At 42.2% G+C, this 22186-nt stretch overlaps 3 protein-coding genes and 1 pseudogene across 4 annotated transcripts; 3 read left to right on the top strand and 1 right to left on the bottom strand.

Annotated features, from left to right (window-relative positions):
• The first annotated feature begins 1480 nt into the window (after positions 1-1480).
• On the top strand, positions 1481-3418 carry LOC115752073 (histone H2A variant 1). 2 transcript variants are annotated; one of them, XM_030690123.2, is made up of 3 exons: positions 1481-1644; positions 1945-2066; positions 2816-3418. In XM_030690123.2, exons 2-3 carry the CDS (start codon positions 1950-1952, stop codon positions 3110-3112), a joined length of 414 nt encoding a protein of 137 aa, XP_030545983.1. In that variant the 5' UTR covers positions 1481-1644; positions 1945-1949; the 3' UTR covers positions 3113-3418. The 2 variants fall into 2 exon arrangements, with proteins under 2 accessions (XP_030545983.1, XP_048139008.1); XM_048283051.1 differs by lacking the exon at positions 1481-1644 and adding an exon at positions 1823-1845.
• A 4458-nt stretch (positions 3419-7876) lies between these two features.
• Positions 7877-13043, top strand: LOC115751986 (beta-carotene isomerase D27, chloroplastic). The gene is made up of 7 exons (XM_030689992.2): positions 7877-8217; positions 8292-8431; positions 8890-8985; positions 10911-10972; positions 11257-11363; positions 12318-12410; positions 12575-13043. Exons 1-7 carry the CDS (start codon positions 7947-7949, stop codon positions 12613-12615), a joined length of 810 nt encoding a protein of 269 aa, XP_030545852.1. The 5' UTR covers positions 7877-7946; the 3' UTR covers positions 12616-13043.
• Positions 13044-16785: 3742 nt separating this feature from the next.
• Positions 16786-17788, top strand: LOC115752012 (annotated as a pseudogene).
• Positions 17789-19293: 1505 nt separating this feature from the next.
• LOC115751985 (ammonium transporter 2 member 5-like) lies at positions 19294-21209 on the bottom strand. The gene is made up of 3 exons (XM_030689991.2): positions 20579-21209; positions 20201-20486; positions 19294-20031 (listed from the first exon to the last, which is right to left on the bottom strand). Exons 1-3 carry the CDS (start codon positions 21167-21169, stop codon positions 19475-19477), a joined length of 1434 nt encoding a protein of 477 aa, XP_030545851.1. The 5' UTR covers positions 21170-21209; the 3' UTR covers positions 19294-19474.
• Positions 21210-22186: the final 977 nt, after the last annotated feature.

Below are 22186 nucleotides of genomic sequence, written 5' to 3'. Positions count from 1 at the left end.
TTTTATTCTGTTGTGTTTCACCCGGAAAAGGCCTGAAACATTCCAGGAGCCGCTCTTTGTCCATGCCCTTCGACCTCGACGACCACTCCCTGCTCTTATCGGACCGGGTCGTTACAAGCCTACTAGCTTCAACTTGGTTCATCCACAAATTACACACTTCTAGCCGGGCTTTAGCTCTGATACCATTATGTTACGCCCGGGTCCCACTTATCAACGATATTGTCCGCTTTGAGCCAGAGCACGCACCGCTTTGTTCTTTTGGGTTTTGCCTCGAAAAGGTCTTGTTGCAAGTTAAAGATAAGTGCCACAAATATATAGCACTTCATTTTACCACACCCAAGCGACATGGGATTTGGTTCATCCATGCCCCCTTTGCCATAAGAGTCGCTCTTGTCCAAGTCCTCTAGCCCCAGTAACCATCCCCGCCCTTGTCGAGTCGGGTTATTACAACCGGAGTCGAAGAAACCGTCAATGGCAATTTAAAACCTCTATTGGTAACTTTCCTTTGTAACCTCCGTTTGTAACTTCCATTTATAACTTCAATTTGTAACCTCCATCTTTAACCTCTCTCTGTAACCTCCGTCGATAATAGTCAATTGTAGGTTTCAAAGACCCCTTGCACAAATCAAACAAATTTATCTTTATCTTACCTTCTTGCATCGTACTTTATCATTTGTAACTGTAGCTTTTAAATTCGCGCCGCCGATTAAATTTTGGTGTGTCTCTCTATCATCGGTGCTGCGTCACCATTTATATTTCTGCATAGTATCATCACATTGTTAAGCTTTATCGTTGATTAAATTCTCGCAGAGTTTGTCAACGTTTGGTTTGCTTGTAACAATTGTACTTTCTAAGCCTTGCCGTTGATTAAATGCCTGTACGGTATGTGTTTGTACAATACTATCAAAGTTCAAGTTATTGAATCTCCTGTTTGTCCGGATATTTCCTATCCGGAATTGGCGCAAAGCCCGGCCTCCTTCAATTTTAAAGTCGAAGAATTACTTTCAGTGAAATATACTTTGTCATGGGAAAAAAATCGGTGAAACAATATATACTGTCAATTAATGGGTTGGTATTGAAACTTGAATTTTCGTCCCCGAGTTCACCCTTTCTTTGATTGAGATTATTGTTCCACGATGTGACCGTAAATTGTTATGATTGAGATTTTTAAGGATGTGCAAGTTCGAACTCGGTTTTCTCTTGGGATCGGCCCAAGAAAACGATCCGAATCAATTCGTTAATTACGAACACACGGCCCGATAATTTTGGGCTCGTTTTACGTGGAATCATAGGCCCGGCCCATTTGTGGCCCTGCCTTTTAGCCCAGTGACTGGCATGAAGCAAAGTACGTGGACAGCCTCATGGATGGCAAAACCGTCATTCGGACGAACGTACAGGGAGATTTCGGTAAAAGCGCGGCGTTGGGGGGGTAAAAGGTTTCGAAAATTGGCGAAAATGGGTATTTTCCCACCCAAACTGACCCGCCAAGTCCGGTTTCGCTCCGATTCAAAAAACTCATCAAAAGCTTTCGGAGATCCCATTCTTCATTCCGTCGTTTCATTTTGCGTTTTGCCATCTCTCTCTTTCGCTCTCGCTTTCCGAAGAGCCTCCCAGTTCAGATCTCTCCTTCTCCGACGCTTTCCGGTCAGATTTCTTCTTCGTTCGTAGTTGGGTTCGTGTATTCGCAGCTTGGGCTTCGAATTCTCCTCACACCCTCAACTTTCTTGCCTCTGCTTCCTGCGTTTTTCCGCAAAAAAAAAAAAAAAATGGTTTTTCAAGTTTTTTTTTTTTTGCTACTGGAAGAGCTCTCACACACGAGAGATCTTCAAGGCTGCGCGTTCAAGAATGGTCGCAGTTTCGAACGTTTTCATTTGATCTCTTTTGGTTGGATTGGCATGAAATTGAAGAGAATTTCGTGTTTTCCTTCTTCTTTCTGGTGGGCAGGGAACATGGCGGGAAAAGGTGGAAAGGGGCTTGTAGCCGCAAAGACCACGGGGGCCGCGAACAAGGACAAGGACAAGGACAAGAAGCGTCCCACCTCTCGCTCATCTCGTGCTGGTATTCAGGTAAATTTCTCGTATCTTCCTTGATAGTGGTTTGTTCTTTTTGTTGGTTTACTGTAGTAAGTGGTCGAGCATCAGATTTTGTCAACGTTAATGGACAAAAGGTCGAAGCTTCCACAGAATTGAAAAATCCCCCAGGAGCGTCCCCGTGAGGACTGATCAGGTGTTTGGTGCTTCAGATTTCCAATAAGCGCATGCTTTTCTAATGCCATGTGAGAGAAAGTTGGGAACTTGGGTGCTTTGGAGTGTTCAATTCGTGTATACAACCTTAAGGTTTGCACGCGGTTGATGGAATTGCACAATTTTATGCGCTTTTGTGTATTTGAACTTGCACGGTGGGTTGGATCTACAAGACTATGACCCTAGGTGATGAATTTCCATCTTGTAATGGATTAGGTTTTAGTGACTTCAGTATATACGGACTCTAGCATGTTCATACCCTGTTTTGGTAGATATTGTTTCGGAAGGGTGATGTGTGTGAAGCTAGCTGGAAGTCAGTCATCTGATGAGGTTTATTAGAGTTATTGACTCTGTTATAATACCATCTTGGAAGGTTTGGTTCTAATTGCATTTCATTTTAGCGGCAAATGAGAACCACTTCATGTACGGTACTGATACCACACCTCTTGATGTCTTAGAGGAGCCTGAGAAATATGACCCACCCTTTTGCTCTCGCGATGAATTTGCACATTGCTTGCAGTTAACCTTTTTGGCTGAGTAACGTGTTCTGGGATTTGTTTGCTTGAGATCAGTTTCCTGTGGGTCGGATTCACCGGCACCTCAAGACAAGGATCTCCGCTAACGGCCGTGTCGGGGCGACAGCTGCCGTGTACTTGGCATCAATTCTGGAGTACCTGACAGCCGAGGTGCTCGAGCTCGCGGGCAACGCGAGCAAAGACCTGAAGGTGAAGAGGATAACTCCAAGGCATCTGCAGCTGGCCATCCGGGGGGATGAGGAGCTCGACACCCTCATCAAGGGAACCATCGCGGGAGGTGGCGTCATCCCTCACATCCACAAGTCCCTGATCAACAAAACCACCAAGGATTGAATTGGGATCAAATACCCATCAACATCATCATCATTATCATCTCTTAATTGGGTGTTATCTGTTTGCCGTTCGGATATGTTAATTATGTGTAGTTTTAGTGTTAGAGGAGGTTCTTGGTGCATTTCATAGCTATAGGTTTATGTTAGAATGGCGTTTAACTTGTGATACTGTTGATCGTTCGATGTTTGTTATGCTCAACAAACCAACCCCAATCCTTGTTCGGTGTCTTTATTAGTTGTATCAAATCAAGACAGTCTTTTAACTTTGCCTCCTGTTCAGGTGATGCCTTTTCTGTCCTTGCCTTCAGAAACCTTCCTCATAACTTGTTTTGGAGTCGAGCTGACCTTATGACATTGAGATTGTGCATTTCAAAGAAAACTTGTTATTTTCTTGTTTTCTCAGCAAATATTTAGCTTGATTTTAGGCTAAAATGACAGAACATCTCTCCCTGAGAACTTCAATTATTCAGGAGATCTTCACGTGGCCGGGGTGGCACGGGCTGGTGGGAAACTAGTGATGTGTGTATAGCAGATTTGTCTATCGTCTTTCTTTGGAGCTTATACGGCACGTGGGTTAACAATACAAACTAGCTGATTTTATTCTGCTAACAACAATTTGGAGGGGAATTTCATAATTATATAAACAGATCATACACTAGATTTGCATGATTTTTTCTTTTCGGTCTAATGATTTGCAAGATGGGTATGTAGTAAAATGTGAATATCTTCATTAAATAGTAAAGAAAAGGTCTCATCTTTTAGTCGATCTTTTCACGACCACTCTCCCCTCCCTAGTATTGCATTATTGCATCTTAATTGTTTCGTTTGATGATAGTTTTGGCGAACCGCCCAATTTCTGGGTTTCTTCACTCATTTTCTCTTCACCAATGTACCAAGCGTCGCCTGGAGGGAGTTCTTTCACCAGGTAAACTTTGAGCACGAAACGACAAAACCGAACATGATTCGCGTTTCAATAGTTAGATGCCGGAATGCAGAAGGATACATTGGTCTTGTCTTTCGAGATTTTTTATGTTTATTTATTTATTTATTTGGTGAACTTTTCTGTCTATGAGGCTACTAAGGAATCTTTTCCGACCAACCACGACGTCTCTCCGAGAAGCAGCAAAAAGAGACAAACCATTGCCATGCAATTAGGCAGTGCTCTAAACAAAGTTCATTGCCAGAACAGGTGTTCTAAAAGCCGATTATTTCTAGGAGCAACTTGGGTTTGATTAGCTTTGAATGGTTAAGCATTGGTTTGATCATGATTCGACCGGCCATCAGGTTCCGATATCGCGCGCATGCGTGTCAGGAAAACCACGATTTTCTACGATCATCGTCGTGGACATAATCAACAAAAATATACGATGTGCGTATTCCTGTAAGACTCGACGCAAGCCCTGTTTTTTTCTAGATACGTGTGATTGATTTGATCAAATAGCAGAAGCACACGAAGAGGAAAATCAAATCGTCCAGGAGAATTGGTTGCTTCCCTGCAGCCATAGCTTATGACACGCATATACGCGCATTTCTTTTGGGGAAAATACCCAAACGGTTCTAAATCAATTGTACCGATGATAGTAGGGTCCTAAAATTTTTAATTTTGTCAATTCAGTCCTTAATATTCGCACGAAATTTCAATATAGTCATTTTGATTAATTGTAGCCAGAAGTCGCCGACGTAGCAATCCGGTCGTCGCCGACGTAGCGATGCGGTCTTGTCGGTGAGTTCCGGCAAAAATTGGCTTGAAAGGCTACGTTGGAATTTCGTGCTAAGGTTAGGGATTCAACTAGCAAAATGAAAAAGTGTATAACCGAATTGATATCTGTATAATACGTTACGGATTGATTGGGCAATTTGTATTTTCAATTCCACGATGATTGGCTTATGAATAATTAATTCCAAAATATGTTCCATGATTACAACCCAAAAAAAAAAAAAAAAGGAGCGCTTCAATGTGGCAGAAAATGACGACTCTGAGAAATTACATTAAAGGACACCTCCTATCTAATGAAGTCGGTGTATACAATGACAAAATTCAAAATTTTATTTCTAGGCGCATATTTTGAATGACGAGTTGGTGAAATTAAAAACAAGAACGTATTGCTGATTCCTGGCGAGCTGGAGAATATTTTCGTTTGAGTTTTTTTTTCTTTTTTTTCCAAAAGAAAAGTTACATTTATTTAATCGAAATAATACTCGAGAGATACATGGAAGGCTTTTAAGCCTAGCAAACAAAAAAACAAATAATAAAAGGATTGCCTGTAGTCAGAAGCACACTTTCATCTTTCATGAACAGATTTGTTACCATAAATGATCGGGGGGTCGATCACCGATTCGGTGATGAGTACTCGCCGAGAACTCTCACTTTATTTGTAGTGGTTTGCGGTGCGCGTCTCGGTTCAACATCCTTATTGCCATCACGATGCATGGATACCAACATCAATATGTTCGAAGAATACATATCAAATATCTATAAGGAACTCCCAACATCGCGGGGAGAGTGAAAATCCCAAATCTGGACCTAAATCTAAATCGGAAGAGGAGTGCGGTCTAATATCTCGGAGAGGTTGTGGAGCCACATCACGAACATCCTCTTCGGTAGCTGTCGACCGGACGTGTATGATACTTTCATCTTATTAAAGTCCTAGGGAAAATGTTGATTTTCAAATAGGAACATATTCCCTATCTTGTGGACTATTTCAGTGACAACAATTAAATTTGGAAGCCACTTCATTGTAGAAATTCAAGAGTAAGTCGAGTCCCGTCGAGTTGATACCTACATACGTACAAAGTAGCTTGAAAAGTCAAAATAGTCGGTCTAGTTCAAGCTCCACGCTTCAAATTTGGGCTTGATACTATGGGGAGTAGATATGTTCGATAGACATCGATCGTTCGAAAAATGTATTCGTTGTTTACAGTTAACTTGAACTTCAGGAAATGAGATCAATTTCAACAAATTAGTGTTTATGTTATAAAGCAAAATTTTGAGTAGGATATATGTTTTTTTTTTGGGTCGATATGGAGTAGGATTTTACTCTCCAACTTTTGTATAAAAAGTCCATATATGATATGAAATCAATGCTTTTCTACTTAATGAAAAATAAATCGTAATCAGGTATCAAATTTAAAACCTTAATTTTGTCATCATACAATCATTTTAATTAATTCCCTAAGAATCTTTGATTTAAAATGTATGTCTTTCTTTGCATCTTAGAGATAATTTCACTTTTCCATCACATCTTTCGGTAACACTTATGTTGATAAACAATGATAAAAAAAATTTAAACTTATAATATTCCAATCCCCTCTGAAGAAACTATAAAGAGCAGTGGATTTGTAAAAGAAAGGGAGGAGTACAGTTTTAATGCTCTAACTTTCATTGTTTATACACATTCTGAATAGAGAGGGGGTGGAGAGAGAGAGGGGCTAGGGGCAGTTGTTGCTTCCGTTCAACCGCCGCTACCCTCGCACGGAGGGCCAACCCCGCCAAGAGTTGCAACAGGCACCCTTCATGATGTCCCTTGTCCCGACCAATGTCAGGCTACTCTCGCTAAGTCACCAAAGACAGCGTCATGTCGACCCCGCCGTGTTTGCAAGAGGCAGCGACACCCTTGGCTTCTCATTATCTCTTCAAATATGGCAAGGATTATCGGACCCTCATTTGACATGATAGAGGTTGCTAGAGGTGTCCAAATGGGATGTAGACCCCTTTGTTAATCCAGTATGACGAGTTTGGTCATATGTGTTAGCTAAATTTTGCTAAATGAAATTATATGAATTTGAGTGATAAAGTCCAATAAAATGTGGATGTTTGCTGGCTCTAAAGCTTAACCCACCTGCAGCCACTCTTCAGAGTCTTTAGTTTTTTTTTTTTTTTTTTGGGTCTGGCAGAGTCTTCAGGTTGCTTGGGGTTTTTTTTGGGTGGGGACAACTTTTTTTTTTTTTCCTTTCTAGTTTTACCTTCTACTTATGATTTTCTTCTTCTTCTTCTTTTCAAAAGTGAAAAATAGCATAAAACTTATGATCTTTCATGCTTTAGAAAACCGTGAAAATTAATATGGGAATTTACGTGTCAATATTTATGTATTTATAGATTTTAAGAGATGTTGGATACTTCATCCGTGAAGCTCGAACAATTTGCAATAAAGAAACGGCCGCACGCTTATCCGGAACCTTATAAAACTACTAAAGATTTTATCTTTTTACATGTTAAATGTACATCACAAAAGAAGTTCTTTTTAAATATCTATTTGTCTTACTAATGCGGGTCGAATCAAGTATGAGTCGTTGATCTCATGCAAGGGGTCAGCGGTTACCCGGTCAAAAACTGTGTGTTAGGCTTGGACTCATAGCACGTTTCGAATATGACAGATTAGCTGAATGTAACTCTTCAATGAGCACTTTGGTAGTTAGGAACTTCTATGATGTCGTTTCAGGTATAATAGACCCCTATTGTTCATCATCATTCATCACCACCAACCCAAAATAAAGACAAAAATGACTTGAAAAACGAATAAACGAATAGCAAAAGTTAAAATACACAACAGAAAGCGTCATTTCAATTACCGACAATTCCTTGCACTCGCAAGAAAGACGTAAAAGGAAAAGAAATGAAAGCATCTTTCGTGGGTTATGCGAATGCTACGGTGGAGAATCAAATGCTCGCAAAACTCCAAACCTCCACCAGCAAATCCTAAAAGTTTTCTCTGTCTAATCCGCGATTTGGTAATTTACATATATAAACCACCCTCTCCATGCACAAGCATCGCCCACAAGTGATACTTTCTCTCGTCACCCCTCTCTCTTTCTCTCTCTCAGCGTCATAGCCAGTCATGGAAGCGAAGCTCCTTCATCGGAGCATGAGCCCTTTCGCGCCGACCCGCGTTCACCCTCTCTGTGGACGAGCTAACAGGCCTCTGCGCTCTCGGGTTATCGCCGTCTTGACAAGACCCGCCAAGGACGCAGTGGGAGTCGGGGAGAAGACGGTGACAACGACCACCACGACAAGGCCAGAAGGAGATGCCATTGTCACGAAGTACGAGGACAGCTGGTTTGATCTCATGGCCGCTAATCATCTCTCTCGAAGCGTTCAAGGCACTACAGGTTAGTTTAATGAACTAGTTTTCGTTTTCTGTTCATAAGGGAATGGTGAAGTGAATGATAACCTTTTTTTGCAGGTATTAGGAGCAAAAAGAGCGGGTACGGGGGCTTGGTGGAGGCGGCCTCAGCGGCGTACCGGAGCTTGAATCCGGCGGAGCAGCAGGATCACGTCATCTCAGCTCTTGAAATGGCCTTCCCGAGGCCAATCTTGAACATGGCAAGTTCAAGTCGCTTGTGTTTTTATCTTCTCTTCGGTTTTCTGGTGCCACCTAGTTGCTTTCTTCTCACGAAATCAAACAAGTAAAAAACCAGAAAAAGAATGCAGAGACAAACTGAACGACCACATCGTATTACACGAAACTCGACGACGAACAATTTCTTGTAGATGCACATATAAAAGCTGCCTGAATTACACATGCGCCATTATCAAGAATTCACCAAGTTAAATTCTGGGTTTCATTTCTCAGAAAGATAGCTAGCCGTGACAGGTAAGATCTTCTCGTGCCCCAGGTAGAACGCCACCTTTGAGTACGTACGACATAACGAAAAGGAACAAAAATATACTTTATTTTATTAGCTCTTTGACAGGAACCCCAATTAATCATCCATCGTGGTTTTAATTAATCTTTATTTTGCTCTTTAACCCTTCTTCTTCCTTGATATAATCGAGTGCAGATGAGGACGTTGATGCCGCCTCGTTCTAAATTCACCAGGGAATTTTTTGCTGCCTTCACCACTGTCTTTTTCGCTTGGTTGGTCGGAAAATGCGAGGTAAGGGAAGTCATTTGTATTAAATTTTTTCATATTAAGTTATGACTGAAGATCAAGTTATTTATTCATCGCTGCCGTCCTTTATTCTCCTTCTCGTTTTTTTTTTTCTTTTTGTTCATTTTATGGGGCTACAGAAAGTAAGGGCACACGTCGTTATTGAAGATATAGTAGCACTTACTCGATTTTCAACTAATGCAGTCCCAAATCAAGGGTCAGAAGAAGGTTCATTTAACGTAGATTTTTGGTTTGTCAATGAAATGGAATACCCGTGCTAGTAGAGGATATGATGTACAGGACAAATGTCAAGATACAACATGCATTTTCGCTACCTCGGTGTTAGCTAGCTACTCGTGTGACGCTCGAAGTGTCGTTCGGGTGAGAGAGACACTTTGAATGATTCAAAATTGAGACCCATCACTCATTTTGGGAGCTTGGTGGTATCAGAGCATGGACAGAATCGCTAATCAAATAGGAAGGTCAATACTCACCAGGACATAGTGATTTAAGTAGAGGAATTTGTGAAATCCCAAATCCCACATTGGATAGAAAAGTTCTCTTTAGGTGGTCATGGATCCACATTGGCAATCGACAGATGCACGATTCGACTCTTCACTCCGGAGCCTCTCCCGATTCACACGGGACGGGGTCCATTTGCACAAAGCAAAAGGTTTCACCAAACCGAGGACTCGTATCGATTTAGGCTCCTCCTGAAGATTATACAGCCTATTCAATTTGATTATACACACCTTAGGTATTAGAAAGGAAATAGTACACAATATGCAAACCACCCTTTATTTTATGTGTCTTGCCCCCCATAGCTGGTCGGCCCAATGAATTCTGCCATGAAAGGTAGCAACAATCATAGATCCACACCTTTTTGACTGCATAACGTGGCCGACCCAACAAAATTATATTTTGGCATTCAACGCTTCTAACTTTATTTCCTGCCACTGAGTAAATCATGTTGTTTCCTATTGCTTGTCCTTATTAACAATAACAAATTAATGAGACAAAGTGCATGAATATGGAGTACCACCTTAGACGCCTCTCTTTGAAGCCGCAAATTCTTTTCACATTGCTTGCTGTTTGTCGGGTATCTCCCCCGCAAGTCCTCCTTTCTTGCATGACAGCCATACACTCCTAGAAATTTAAAAAAAAGGCATAAATGAGACTTTGCCAACTTAATTCTTCAAAAATAAACAGTAAGAGAGAGAGAGAGTGGAGGAAGAAGAAGAAGAAGAAGAAGAAGCAGCAGCAGTGGCAGACACAGAAGTCTCTGGAGGTTTCTAGAAGTGATAGTAGAGTAGGAGCGACCCGGTTGCTTCATGTCTTGGCCATGAACTCGATCAACCTAAGTTAAGAGTGGCCACAGGCCATCAAGACACTCAAATGTAAATTTATTGAAACTCGAGGGCTAGGGGTGGATGGATCCTTAGAAGCATATAAAAACTCGCCGTCAAAAAATCAATGTGAAGATTGAGTTTTGGCATGTGGTACCTACAGTCCAGGGGCAATGAAGCATTTTGGGTGATGTATGAGTTTAAATCTGGTTTAAAAAGTTGTTTTCATGCGTTTGTTTTTCCTGAATCATGTTTAGAATTCTACGTTAGGCCGCTAAATGCTTTACCTCAGAGGAAGCAAAGAGTTCAAATATATCCAATCCATCGGTGAATGTGTGTGTAGGCTCCTCATTGATCAATTTGAAAGTACAACATATTGGTAAACATCACTCAAGTATGGAAATGAAAAATTAGATCAGGACGGAAATAAAGTGCCTAATGAATAGTATCTGACGAGTCTTTATTCAGTGCGAATTTACACATCGATACATGCAGCTAATCCAAGAGAAAGCATTTGGCATAGAAATAATAATTTATGTATCATGTCCGGAGGCAGCAATCTCATCATTTTCCTATTGAAATCAGGTGAGAGAATCAGAGCTCGATGGAAGAAGAGAAAAGAATGTCGTCCACATAAGGAAGTGCAGGTGACATTCTACATTCACCCTTTAATATCTACTTCTGCAGAGATTTAAGCTGACTCGTTATAGCAATTGGCAACACAAGACACATTGAAGCATTAAAATAATCTCCTCCAATGATTGTGCCTCACGGAGACTTTGTTCTAATCACAATGATGGCCCGAATCATCTCCGTCGTAACCACTAATCATATCCATTGTCAGAATCATGCAAACTTTGCATAAGCCTTACATCATTCAATAGAGAAAAGGAAAAAAAGGGAAAGAAATTCACATTTCTTTACCTGGCAGGTTTTTGGAAGAAACCAACTGTGTGGGTATGTGCCTTAATCTCTGTAAAATGCCTTGCCAAACATTTATCAAAGACTCCCTAGGAGTTCCGGTCAACATGGTGCCAAGTAAGTATTTCTTTCTAGATCGGCAAAATTGAACAAAACAGGATGTAATTATGTTCTGCCAAAAAACAGTTAATTATAAGGGCATGCCATATTCTATAGCAAAATAACCTTCCCATGTTAGACTAAGGCTGCTTAGTTCATGGTAGATGAAGTTGTTGCAGTTTCTCGGCTGATAAACAAAACCTCACAACTGAGTTTCCATGACAGATAGAAAATGGTTTGAACACATATACATATTGATGTCACTTTTCTTTTCATGGATGGAATGCCTAACCGCCTATCATCCATACCGAGGTCCACAATTACCAGTTGCACACTGATATTATGTCATCCGAAGAAAATTAGCACAAGGGAACATACTCTAGTTCCATTTACTTAAAAAATTGCCATCAGACTACTGCATTAGTAAACAAATGAGGAAAAGACATCATAATATGAAATGCAACAGTACCTGCACTACAATGTGGGAGGCCATGCTATCATGTCATTGGAGGGTCCCATATATGAACCACTTAGGGTGCAAAAACTTCAGGTATAGCCATCCAACGTCAGGTACATATAATTAAATCAAGGGATGAATTCTAGGATCTTTGCCAGTGAATTTAACATGTAAAATGAGAAATTAGTGCAGCGAAATCCACTATGTTAATTTGAAGGCACTGAAACTCATGTAATTCCATGAAGCCAATCATTCTTCCGTTGCCTGTCTTGTCAATGTTACAGCTCCACCACAATATAGTAAAGAAAAGAAATCAAAGACTTCTAATTTCCATGAGCCAATCATTTGTCATTAAGTGAAGAACAATTTGTACATAGTGATTTGGAGAAAACCACGGGCAAAGTGGCAGAACATAGACGAGAGCACATATGTTGACATATTTGCCTGTGTGTGCGCATGTGTGGATATCATTATTCTTGACTGATGCTGATATCAGAATACATCTTAATTTGCAGATTTTGATGACATGAGTTGCGATATGGTATTTGGGCAAGACCCTCCAGCGATAAGTGATGATCCAGCATTAAAACAGCCATGCTTTAAATTATGTAATGACTCAAAACAATAAATCACTTTTCCAGGCATACACAACATCAAATGAACAATTGCATGGAGACACTAATTTCCTCGTCCATTTTACTGTGAAAACAGACTCATAAAGTAGGTACATTTAAGAATGCAGGTTCTAACCTTGAGCATGTTAATCATGCAGGCCAGGCAAAGCAAAAGCACAGTGGAACATGCACAAGTTGATGCAGAGAGATAGAGAAGGGGAATGATCGACAGTTTCATTACCAAAACTTGGACCCATTCTTTGTAGTGGATATACAAAGGCCTAGCCAAGATTTTTTCCCCTTTTAGTTGTTTGACATATCAATAACCCAAAAAATAATATATGCGAAAATATCAAGATATGCCTAGCACCTTGTCTATAGAGGTATACTCTTGCCGTGTAAAAGCATTTTCAGTAAGGCACTCATTACCAATGCTGTAAAACAATGATGTCCAGCTTCCTTCATCACCCATATAACCAAGTTTAAGGACATGCAGGAGATATTCAAGGGGAGACAGCCACAAAAAGGGCGGGTCAACAAAACTTCCACCGGTCATGGTAATGGGACTCTATTGGGCATATTTGATGTAGCAATAGTTACATCAAAGTTTTTTAACTGCAGAAATGATAGCTCATAAATTAATTTTTCATGCCGAGTTCCAAATTTCATCAAATCTACGGGAGAAAAGAATTAAAAACTCAATTCCAATCAGTAAAAGTTCAATATTCTCCTCCTGAGTATGTTGCACAGCCTATCTTGATTCCCAGCAGTAACCAGAGCCAGATAATTTTTTTTTTTTAATTACGGTAACATAGCAAAACAAAAGAGAGAAAAGAAAACTCGACAAAAGATGAGACCTTTTCTTTCTCAGCATTAACAGAAAATATGAGAAAGGCACCTGAGAAATGAGATGTGCCATAGGAGCAAGTTTGAGTGCTTGGCCATCCTTCAAATTTCTATCATCAGATCTTCTCCCGACTCCAAGCTCAGTAAGCATGTCGGTTTGCTTACTCTTATTAGTTGTAATAAGTCTCAAAATCTGCCGTGAAATCCAATTAATTATTTATGTCCCAGTAGCATCTGTCACCCTATCATGGTGAATTTCCCTTTTTACCAAGCAATAGCAAGCTTAAAATCCGTTCTTCTACATGTATCTGAAACATAAGGTTAATGTTTTGTGGGGAAGTTACTGCTTTGCTCTAGACTCTTGTACAAAAGGCTACGGCAGTTAAAATAATCATAGACATTGTGAATAACCAAACAACATTTGATATCTGGTAAAAATGATATGCACGTCGATTAACGCGGCGTGTTCGAATTCTGATCGCTTTTACGTGAGAGACATAATTGGGTGAAGCTCATCCGAAACTAGAGGGCAATGTTTTAGTAGGTAAATTAACTTCCCAGATGGCAAAAGAATCTTCCTTTCCCTGTATCTCCTAGAGCAAGAGAGAAGGATGGATTGTTAGTGTGGACGACTTGGAAGATAACCACATTACATAGATGAAGCCAAAAACAGAAAGTCGGATTTGAATTTGACAGATCCTCAGATATAAGAACATCTGCAAACCAGATCCTCCCGTCACTTGGAGACTAGAACAGGTGGAGGACGACTCGAATATATCCTCCAGAATTTTCTTCGAGTGATTGAGTCAATGACGGACTTGATACTATCATAGCCTGGCTTTCATGATGACTTTTTGTAGGAAAACCAATCAGTTTCTTTCTAAACGCTGAGTGTTTTGACCGAAGAGCTGGTGTAGGGTTCAAGATCAGCAAGTGGACCATCTATGTCTCCCACCTTTGATAAGCTGTGTCGAAAGACCTTGCTAAGATTCTTAAGCAGTCTTTTCTGTCTCAATGAGAGAGTGACCGAGTGATCCAACCCACTTTCAACCACTAACACATTCAGCTGTAAGTGGATCTTTTCAATAATGAGGTTTTGAACCTGTCTTAGATCATTCAACTGTGAGGCAGCAGAAACAGAGGGGGCATGACATGTACTAGAATTAAAAGATGAACAGGGAAGATTCATGTCAGAGAAAAAAAAGACATGAGAGATCACATCGTGTAACAGAAAGCAGATTACTACCTTAGAAGAATTACCATGTCTAGTCATTCCCTTCATAAAGAAATAAAAGTTCTTCCTAAATATCAACAACAATGTGGCATCACATCATGCTAATCTGAGTTCGCTAGATACAAACTTTGCCTTCATCAACAAATGGAATTTTTCCCAATTATCACATTAGAAAATCATTGAAGCACAAGCCTCAGCATAGGGGTAAAACGTTATTCCATTGTGGCCTGAGGTCACAGGTTCAAGTCAGGAAACAGCCTCTCGGAGAAACCTGGGGTAAGGTTGCGTACATCAACTTCTTCCCAGACCTCACAGTGCGGGGAGCGTTGTGCACTGGGGCTGCCCCCCATCAAATTAGGGAATAACTATGAGATTTAAAATTGTCTGAGAAAAAGATTTTTAGCATCACAAATCCATAAACAAAATTTCCTATGGTACAAATTTACAGCGAGTTGCTCCGTTGGTATTCACCATTAATCACATTTGATATTTATTTGGTGTTGCTATGCTAAAACAAATGAAAGCACATTGAAGTACAGTTGCCACTTGAGAAATGACTAAGGGGTCTAATATCTTTGCTTGGTGATCACTATACAGTTGGTTCTGTTTCATTTTCTAAGTCTTCCTCATCTAAGAGCCATGACAGCGAGTGACGAGCCACACATTTTCTCCAGCACTTACGATTCCCAGTATGTAAATGATATGTAAAATCTGTCTCATAGTTATATTCAAATAGGAAAACAGTAAGGACACGGCAACTAAAGTGTGTATTGAGACATATGATCACCAATCATCAAACCAAGCAATTCTACCAAATCCAATTAGAAAATGGTTCATATTCTTGGTCACATTCTTGGGACAAGTTCTGTCCCGCACAGGCAAACACTAGTTAAAGATCAATGCAAATCGTCAAACTCCACTTCTGTCAGATCTTATTTAGCATGTGCTGACACTCTCTTGGGAATCCACAGGCAAATCACAATCCTTAAGCATGGCGATTATTACAATGTCTCTTCCTTAACTATCATGTCTGTTTATGCCGTCTTCAATTTATCAACCGCCAAAACCGGACAATGCTATAGGCAAGCAAGTCCATTTAACAAACAAACTTACTCGTAGAGCTCACGCAATCGGGTGCAAAGAAGCCAACGGTCGACTGTGTATTTGCCTCTCCATGTGCCAAAGGCTGCAAAATGTTTCAGTTATCCGTCACTCCTTCATTTAGATTAATAACAGGCCTTTCCGTTCTTCCTATTCATCTGACGCATCAACTTCTAGATTGATTTTAAGAGATCCAGAATCCCCTAGAACAACATATGGGATACAAAGTGCATCAAAACTATCGTCAATTCAGAGTGGCCTTGGACAGGAAATAACAAATCACCTTACCGGAAACCAGAACAAAACACTCGTTGAAACTTCAAAACACTATTGAAGTGCACAATTCACTGACGTGTATGCAGAAATTGGCTGGCTGTAACTTAAAGCTGACTATCTCTTTTGTACGATGAAATCCAAAATGCAGAAACCTAACCGTGTAAATTTAAACCGTCCAACTTATTTCTATCCAACGAAGCTAAAATGGTGATCTTTCCCTCGATTTTGGCGGGAAATGAACTCTGCATCGGTTCAAAAGCTCGAGGCTTGCGATCAACCAGGCACGAGATTCAGTAAGCACGAAACCCATTTCGACCAACTTTTTTCAACGTGTCGAATCACGAGTGAGATTCACCGATGGGAGATTACTTACCACGCACGCATCGGGGGGAAGAAATGGACGCGACGAGATCGCAGAAGATGAGGGCAAAATTTGAGAGCAACTGGCATGATCGACGAATTACGTGGAGACTCTGCGGAAAGAGGAAGAAGATTTGACGAGCAATGAACGAGGACGTTCGTAGTCTGTTCGGGAAAAAATTGGATCCTCGGCCTCATTGTCTAAAATAAATTTAAAAAAAATAATGGGTACTGGAAAATGCTAGACATATATAATTGGGAAAATTTCAAAAAAAAATTCTGAAGTGGCATCGTTTTCTTAAATAAGAGCCCATAATAGACATCGACAAATAAGCCCCCAAAGTGCTCAAATCATTTCAAATACGACTTATCTGAAGGATATTTTTATCGTTTAATCTTCTGACCTTTTCTTTTCTGTTTTTCTTTTTTTCTCCTCTCCTCCCCTCCTGTTCATCATCTCTTCTGACTCGAATGCATGGTCGTCTTCGTCTACGCACTCAGCGGGAAAGAGAGAGAGAGAGAGAGAGAGAGGTGGGTCGTTCCTTCATTTCTTCCCCTCGCGACGAATGGATTGATCGGAAGCGGGCTTTGAGCTGATCTTGCGGAGCGATTTCGTCGGGGTGTTTCCGAATGGTGGAGAGATTTTGTGGACCAGCGATAAAGAAACCGTAAAAACGAGGCGTTCCGATGGCGACCAATAACAATTACCCATCGGAGATGCCAGAAGAGTTGAGCATCGACACCGACTAGCTCAGCTACGAGATCTTCTCAATCATCGGGAGCAAGTTCCTCTTCGGCTACGACGACCCCAAGCTCTGGGTCCCCAAGCAAATGAACCCAAAAACCACCCGTTAACGCCGACGTGGACAATAACAACCCCTCCGCATCAAGAACCAGCGAGGCAAAATCTGCATCCTTGCCGTCTACTGCAGCGGCATGCAGGGCATCCTCCCCGGTAAAGCCCTCGCCTATCTGGAGCAAGCCCTCAAGTCGAAGTCCAGCAACCCGGACGCCAGCATCGCTGACTACTTCGACGTCGCCATGGGCACCGACGTGGAAGTTCTCGCCGGCCATGGCCGCAAGTTCTACCTTTGCAGCCCATCTCTGGCTCGGGGGGTTCCTGCAGAGGCTCCTGCGGGGGGCTCCACCAGCTCCACGTCGTCGGCGATGGCCGTGCTGGAGAGGCTCGTGAGGGAGTCCTTCAGCAACGGGGCGGGGAGGGAGCTGATGCTGACGCTGAGGGACACGCTAAAGCCGGTCCTGGTGCCGTGCTACGACCTGACGAGCTCGGCACCACTCCTGTTCTCGCGCGCAAACTCTCTAGAGATGGACGGGTTCGACTTCTGGCTCTGGGAGGTGTTCCGGGCCACGTTGGCCGAGCCTGGCGTCCTGGAGCCGGTGCAGATGCTGTCGGTGGATGAGCGAACGAGGTGCGTGGCGGTGGGAGGGGCGTTGGAGATGAGCCGTGGTGGCGGTGATCACGCACGTGCTGAACAACAAGTAGCAGTTCCCCTTCGTGCGAGGGATGGAGGACCTGTTGAAGAAGACGTGCTAGAGGAGATGATGAACAGGAGGGGAGGAGAGGAGACAAAAAGAAAAATAGAAAAGAAAAAGCCAAAAGATTAAAAGACAAAAATGTCCTTCAATTAGGCTCTTATTTGAAACGATTTGAGCATTTTAGGTCATTATTTGAAACGATGTTTACTCTAGGCCTTTATTTGAGAAAACGAGACCACTTCGGGTCCTTTTTTGAAATTTTCTCTATATAAATTGATTTAGGGCCTAATTTCTTTTAAAAAAAAACCTAACTTTAAGTCCATTATCAAATTTGACCCGAACTTTTTTTATCTCAAAACAAATCCCAAATTTTTTTGTCTTAGAAAAAAATTTCAACTTTAGGTCTAGTCCTAAATCTGCCCAAAATTTTGTTTTGTTTAGAAAAAACACCAACTTTTAATTTATTCTCAAATCTCCCAATTTGAGAGGTGGTATTTCCATATCGATAACTAACCCACATCAACAAAGTAATGGGGCAATAGGTACGTAAATGTGTCATTTCCACTTCAATAACAAATCCATCCCAATAAAAATCATGGACATTCTCCAAAATAAAATCGTTCTAACATAGGGAAATAAAGGACAACTAGCGGCGATTTTTGAACATAGAGCTAATGGGGGAAAATTTGAGATTAGAATAAAAAATTGGTGATTTTTCTCTTAGAAAAAGAAAGTTTGGGGTAGAATTTGGATTGGACCTAAAGTTTGAAGTTTTTTCGAAGACAACAAAAAAAAGTTCGGGACAGATTTGAGACTAGGCCTAGAATTTGAGATTTTTTCTGATACGAAAAAAGTTCACGGTAGATTTATGATGGGACTTAAAGTTGAGAGTTTTTTAGGGAATTAGGCCAATTGGTTTACTAAGTCAGGTGACAAATAACCATTAATTTGAATGAATATAATTCATTTGTTTGAGAGGTCACTCGGTGTATGGCATACAAAATTTTAGCATTACTCGATTTTTCTCTTTATTATTGTAACCCCTCTTGATACGAATCCAAGACCTGTTTGGCTGTCTCTTTTTCTTGTGTGAACTGATCTCCTAAAATCTTCCCGACAAATTATGTATCTTTGTCGTAAAGGCTTGGATTCAGGTGACCATCTCATTAGACAATAGCTCGCTTACCAATCTAAACAAAGCTCTAATTTTCCGTCTCTATTTTTTAAGCATTTTTTGGTATCTAATTCTATATCTCTCATTTTTATACATATATTGGTAAGAAGTCTTTAACCAATGCGCACGGGGAAATTTACAAATAATGCGGTCATTTTACTCATCTTTGCAAACTAAAAAATATTGAGCTCGTAATTTACAAAAAAAAAATGAATATAATCAAATTATCATCATATGAAGAAAAACTATCTGCTTTGGGTTTCAAATCTTCAAAATGGTCATTTTTGCCCCCTGCATTTTTGGATTCCTCCAGTTTGCCTTATGTCGATATGGAACGATTTTCTCCCATGACGTGGGAAAATCAAATCAAAATTAAACGCATGAAACTTGTGAAAGGAAAGGATAAAACCGTCAATTTGGACCTCGATTCTTATTACACTTAGGGTCTAGAGTTCATCAAAGCCAACTTTTCCTTCTACTCTCACCCCCTTAGAATACGAAAACAGCGGAACGAAAGGCTGGACATAGCCAATTCATCTCATTCTCACGACTTCGAAAGATCTTCTACGATTAAGCCATCTGCAGTTCGCCTCCGGCTTTAGGCACCACGGACGGGAAATCGTCGATGCCATGGACCGAGGTGTACTTGGAGGACTCGAACTTCTCTCCATCGCCCCACAAGGCATAGGCCTCCTCGCCGTGGATGGCGTCGTCCCCGGTTTGCAACTCGTCCTCGGGCAGCCTCAGCGGCACAATCACCCTCACTAGCAAGCATATCAAGCTCGTCATGATCACATTGATGACGATCACGTAAAGGATGCCCATGATTTGGATGCCCATCTGCTTGAACCCTTTGCCGGGTTGGCCCATCTGGAGACCATAGGCGAGGCCGACGTAGTGCTCCCAGTTGGGGACGAGGTAGAAGAGGCGGTTGAGCTTGGGCTCGGCGAAGAAGCCCGTGAGGATACCGCCGAGGCTGCCGGCGACGGCGTGGGTGTGGAACACGGCCATCGTGTCGTCGACCTGCTTGAGGAGCCACATCTTCTTGTGGAGCACCATCATAGTGTACCACGGGATGCTCCCGGACATAATCCCCATTAGGATCGCGGCCCAACCTTGGACAACTCCTATGTGTGCATAGGAAAAATATATGTTCTGATTAATGTATGCAAAATTCAAAATAATGCAATCACAACTTTAGTTACTGTAGTTATCGATGGACCGACTAGCTCTAAAAAGTTCGTCGCTTTTCTAGATTTGTGTTTCTAGTTATAGTTGACACAGTTACATTTGTACCTGCGGCGGGAGTGATGCAAACTAGGCCAGTGATCATGCCCTGGGTGGCGCCGATCACGGAGGGCTTCCCGAAGAAGAGGATGTCGAGCAAGAGCCACGTCAGCAGGCTCGTGGCCGTGCACACGTGGGTGTTGAGGACGGCCAGGGACGCGTCGGTGCTGACGCTGTACGGGTCCCCGCCGTTGAACCCGGTCCATCCCATCCACAGCAACCCGGCCCCGGCAAGCATGAGGAGGATGTTGTTGGGAGGGAACCTCTCCCTATCCTTGGTCGCCCTTGGCCCAACCTGGAGAAAATATTCAGCAACTTGAGATATGATGTGTTCTAGTCCTACTTCACTTCTAGTTCTAGCAGCCAATTGATACATAAGAATATTACCCAGTAAGCTGCAGTGAAGCCGGCCACACCCGAAGAGAGATGGATCACATAGCCACCCGAGTAATCAATGATTCCCTTTTGGCTCAGCCAACCATTCGGGGACCATATGCTGTACGCCGTGATCGTGTACGAGAACGTCAGCCAAAGAGGCACGAACAACATCCACGCGTGGAAGTTCATCCGACCGAGCAGCGCCCCGGCGATCAGGATCAGCGTGATGGCGGCAAACACAAACTGGAAGTACACCATGGTCGCGTTGGGGAACTTGTAGCCGTTGAAGGTCTGGGCGAGGAGGAACTTCTGGTCGAGCGCGACGTTGGGCATGCCCAGGAAATGGATGCCCTTCTCCCCGAAGGACATGCGGTAGCCCCACCCGACCCAACACACAAGCACGCACGCGAAGGCGTACAGCGCCATGAAGGCCGAGTTCACGGCCCACTTCTTCTTCACGATGCTCCCGTACAGGATCACGAGACCCGGCACGCTCTGCATGCCCACGAGCGTGGCCGCCGTCAGCTGCCACGCGTTGTCGGCCTTGTTCATCCATGCCGGGCTCGCGTCGTTGGTGTTGAGGTTATCTGGGAGGCTCATACTCTCTCTCTTGATTTTCAGCCTTCCAAACCGAGGGAGTTCGTTGATCAGGGAGTGATGATTCCATGGAAGGAGGATCTAGTCTTTATATGAGTTAGGGACTGAGAAGACTGGCGTGGTGAGTCGTTTCTAGGATCAGCTGTTGCACGCCTGGACAATCAAAGAATTCGCTAATTATTCTCTTTCGGGTGTTGCAAGTTGTGAAATCTCGTCAAAGCCCTTTGGATTATCTGTGAACAGTGAATCAAATTGCATTGCCAAGAGTGCAAAATTGTCAATATTGGCGCTGCCAAAGAGTTGCTGCCGTTGTCATTACTTGGTGATGGGGCGGAGAACACCACAGCAAACATGTTGCAACACTGGAATTACCGCCAAAAAGACAAATGCATTTGGGGAGCTTTGGTACTTTTGAGGACCAAGGCATGATAATCCCTATGGAATGAGGAATCCAATCTGTTTAGATTTCCGGAAGAGATCGATCAAATCAACCTTGGTATCACAATCGATATACTGTTGCATTTTTTGGGGGGAGAATTATCAAAAAAGTCCTAAATATATTGTAATTTGCAATTGTGTCAATTCAGTTCTAAACTTTTTTTTTTTACCAATTGAGTCCTAAAACTTTTGCATTTGATCCAATTTAGTGCATTAGATAAATTTTGATCGGAAATCACCGGCGCGGCATTTTTAATAATATTTTAATATTTTTCTAATATTTATTTATTTATTTATTTCTCTCTTCCGGGTGAGTGCCGCAAGTCGACCTTGTCGACCTCTAGCGAAGGTTGCCCCCGCCGACCACAAGCGAGGGCGAGCCTTGCCTGCTCCTAGCGAGGCAAGATGTCGCCATGGTCGGCCGAGGCTCGACCTTGCCAATGGCCCGTGGGGTCGACCTTCGCCAAAGGCCGGTGAGGTCGACCTAGCCGGCCCCCGCTTTTGGCTAGTCGCCATACCTTGGCAACCGGCTGAAGAAAGAAGAAAGGAAAAAAAAAAACAAAGAAAGAGAATTAAAAAAAG

This window comes from Rhodamnia argentea, chromosome 7 (assembly GCF_020921035.1).
Source record: "Rhodamnia argentea isolate NSW1041297 chromosome 7, ASM2092103v1, whole genome shotgun sequence".
Lineage (NCBI taxonomy): Eukaryota > Viridiplantae > Streptophyta > Magnoliopsida > Myrtales > Myrtaceae > Rhodamnia > Rhodamnia argentea.
The sequence above is the reverse complement of the archived record's forward strand: the minus strand, read 5'-3'. Positions and strand labels throughout refer to the sequence as shown.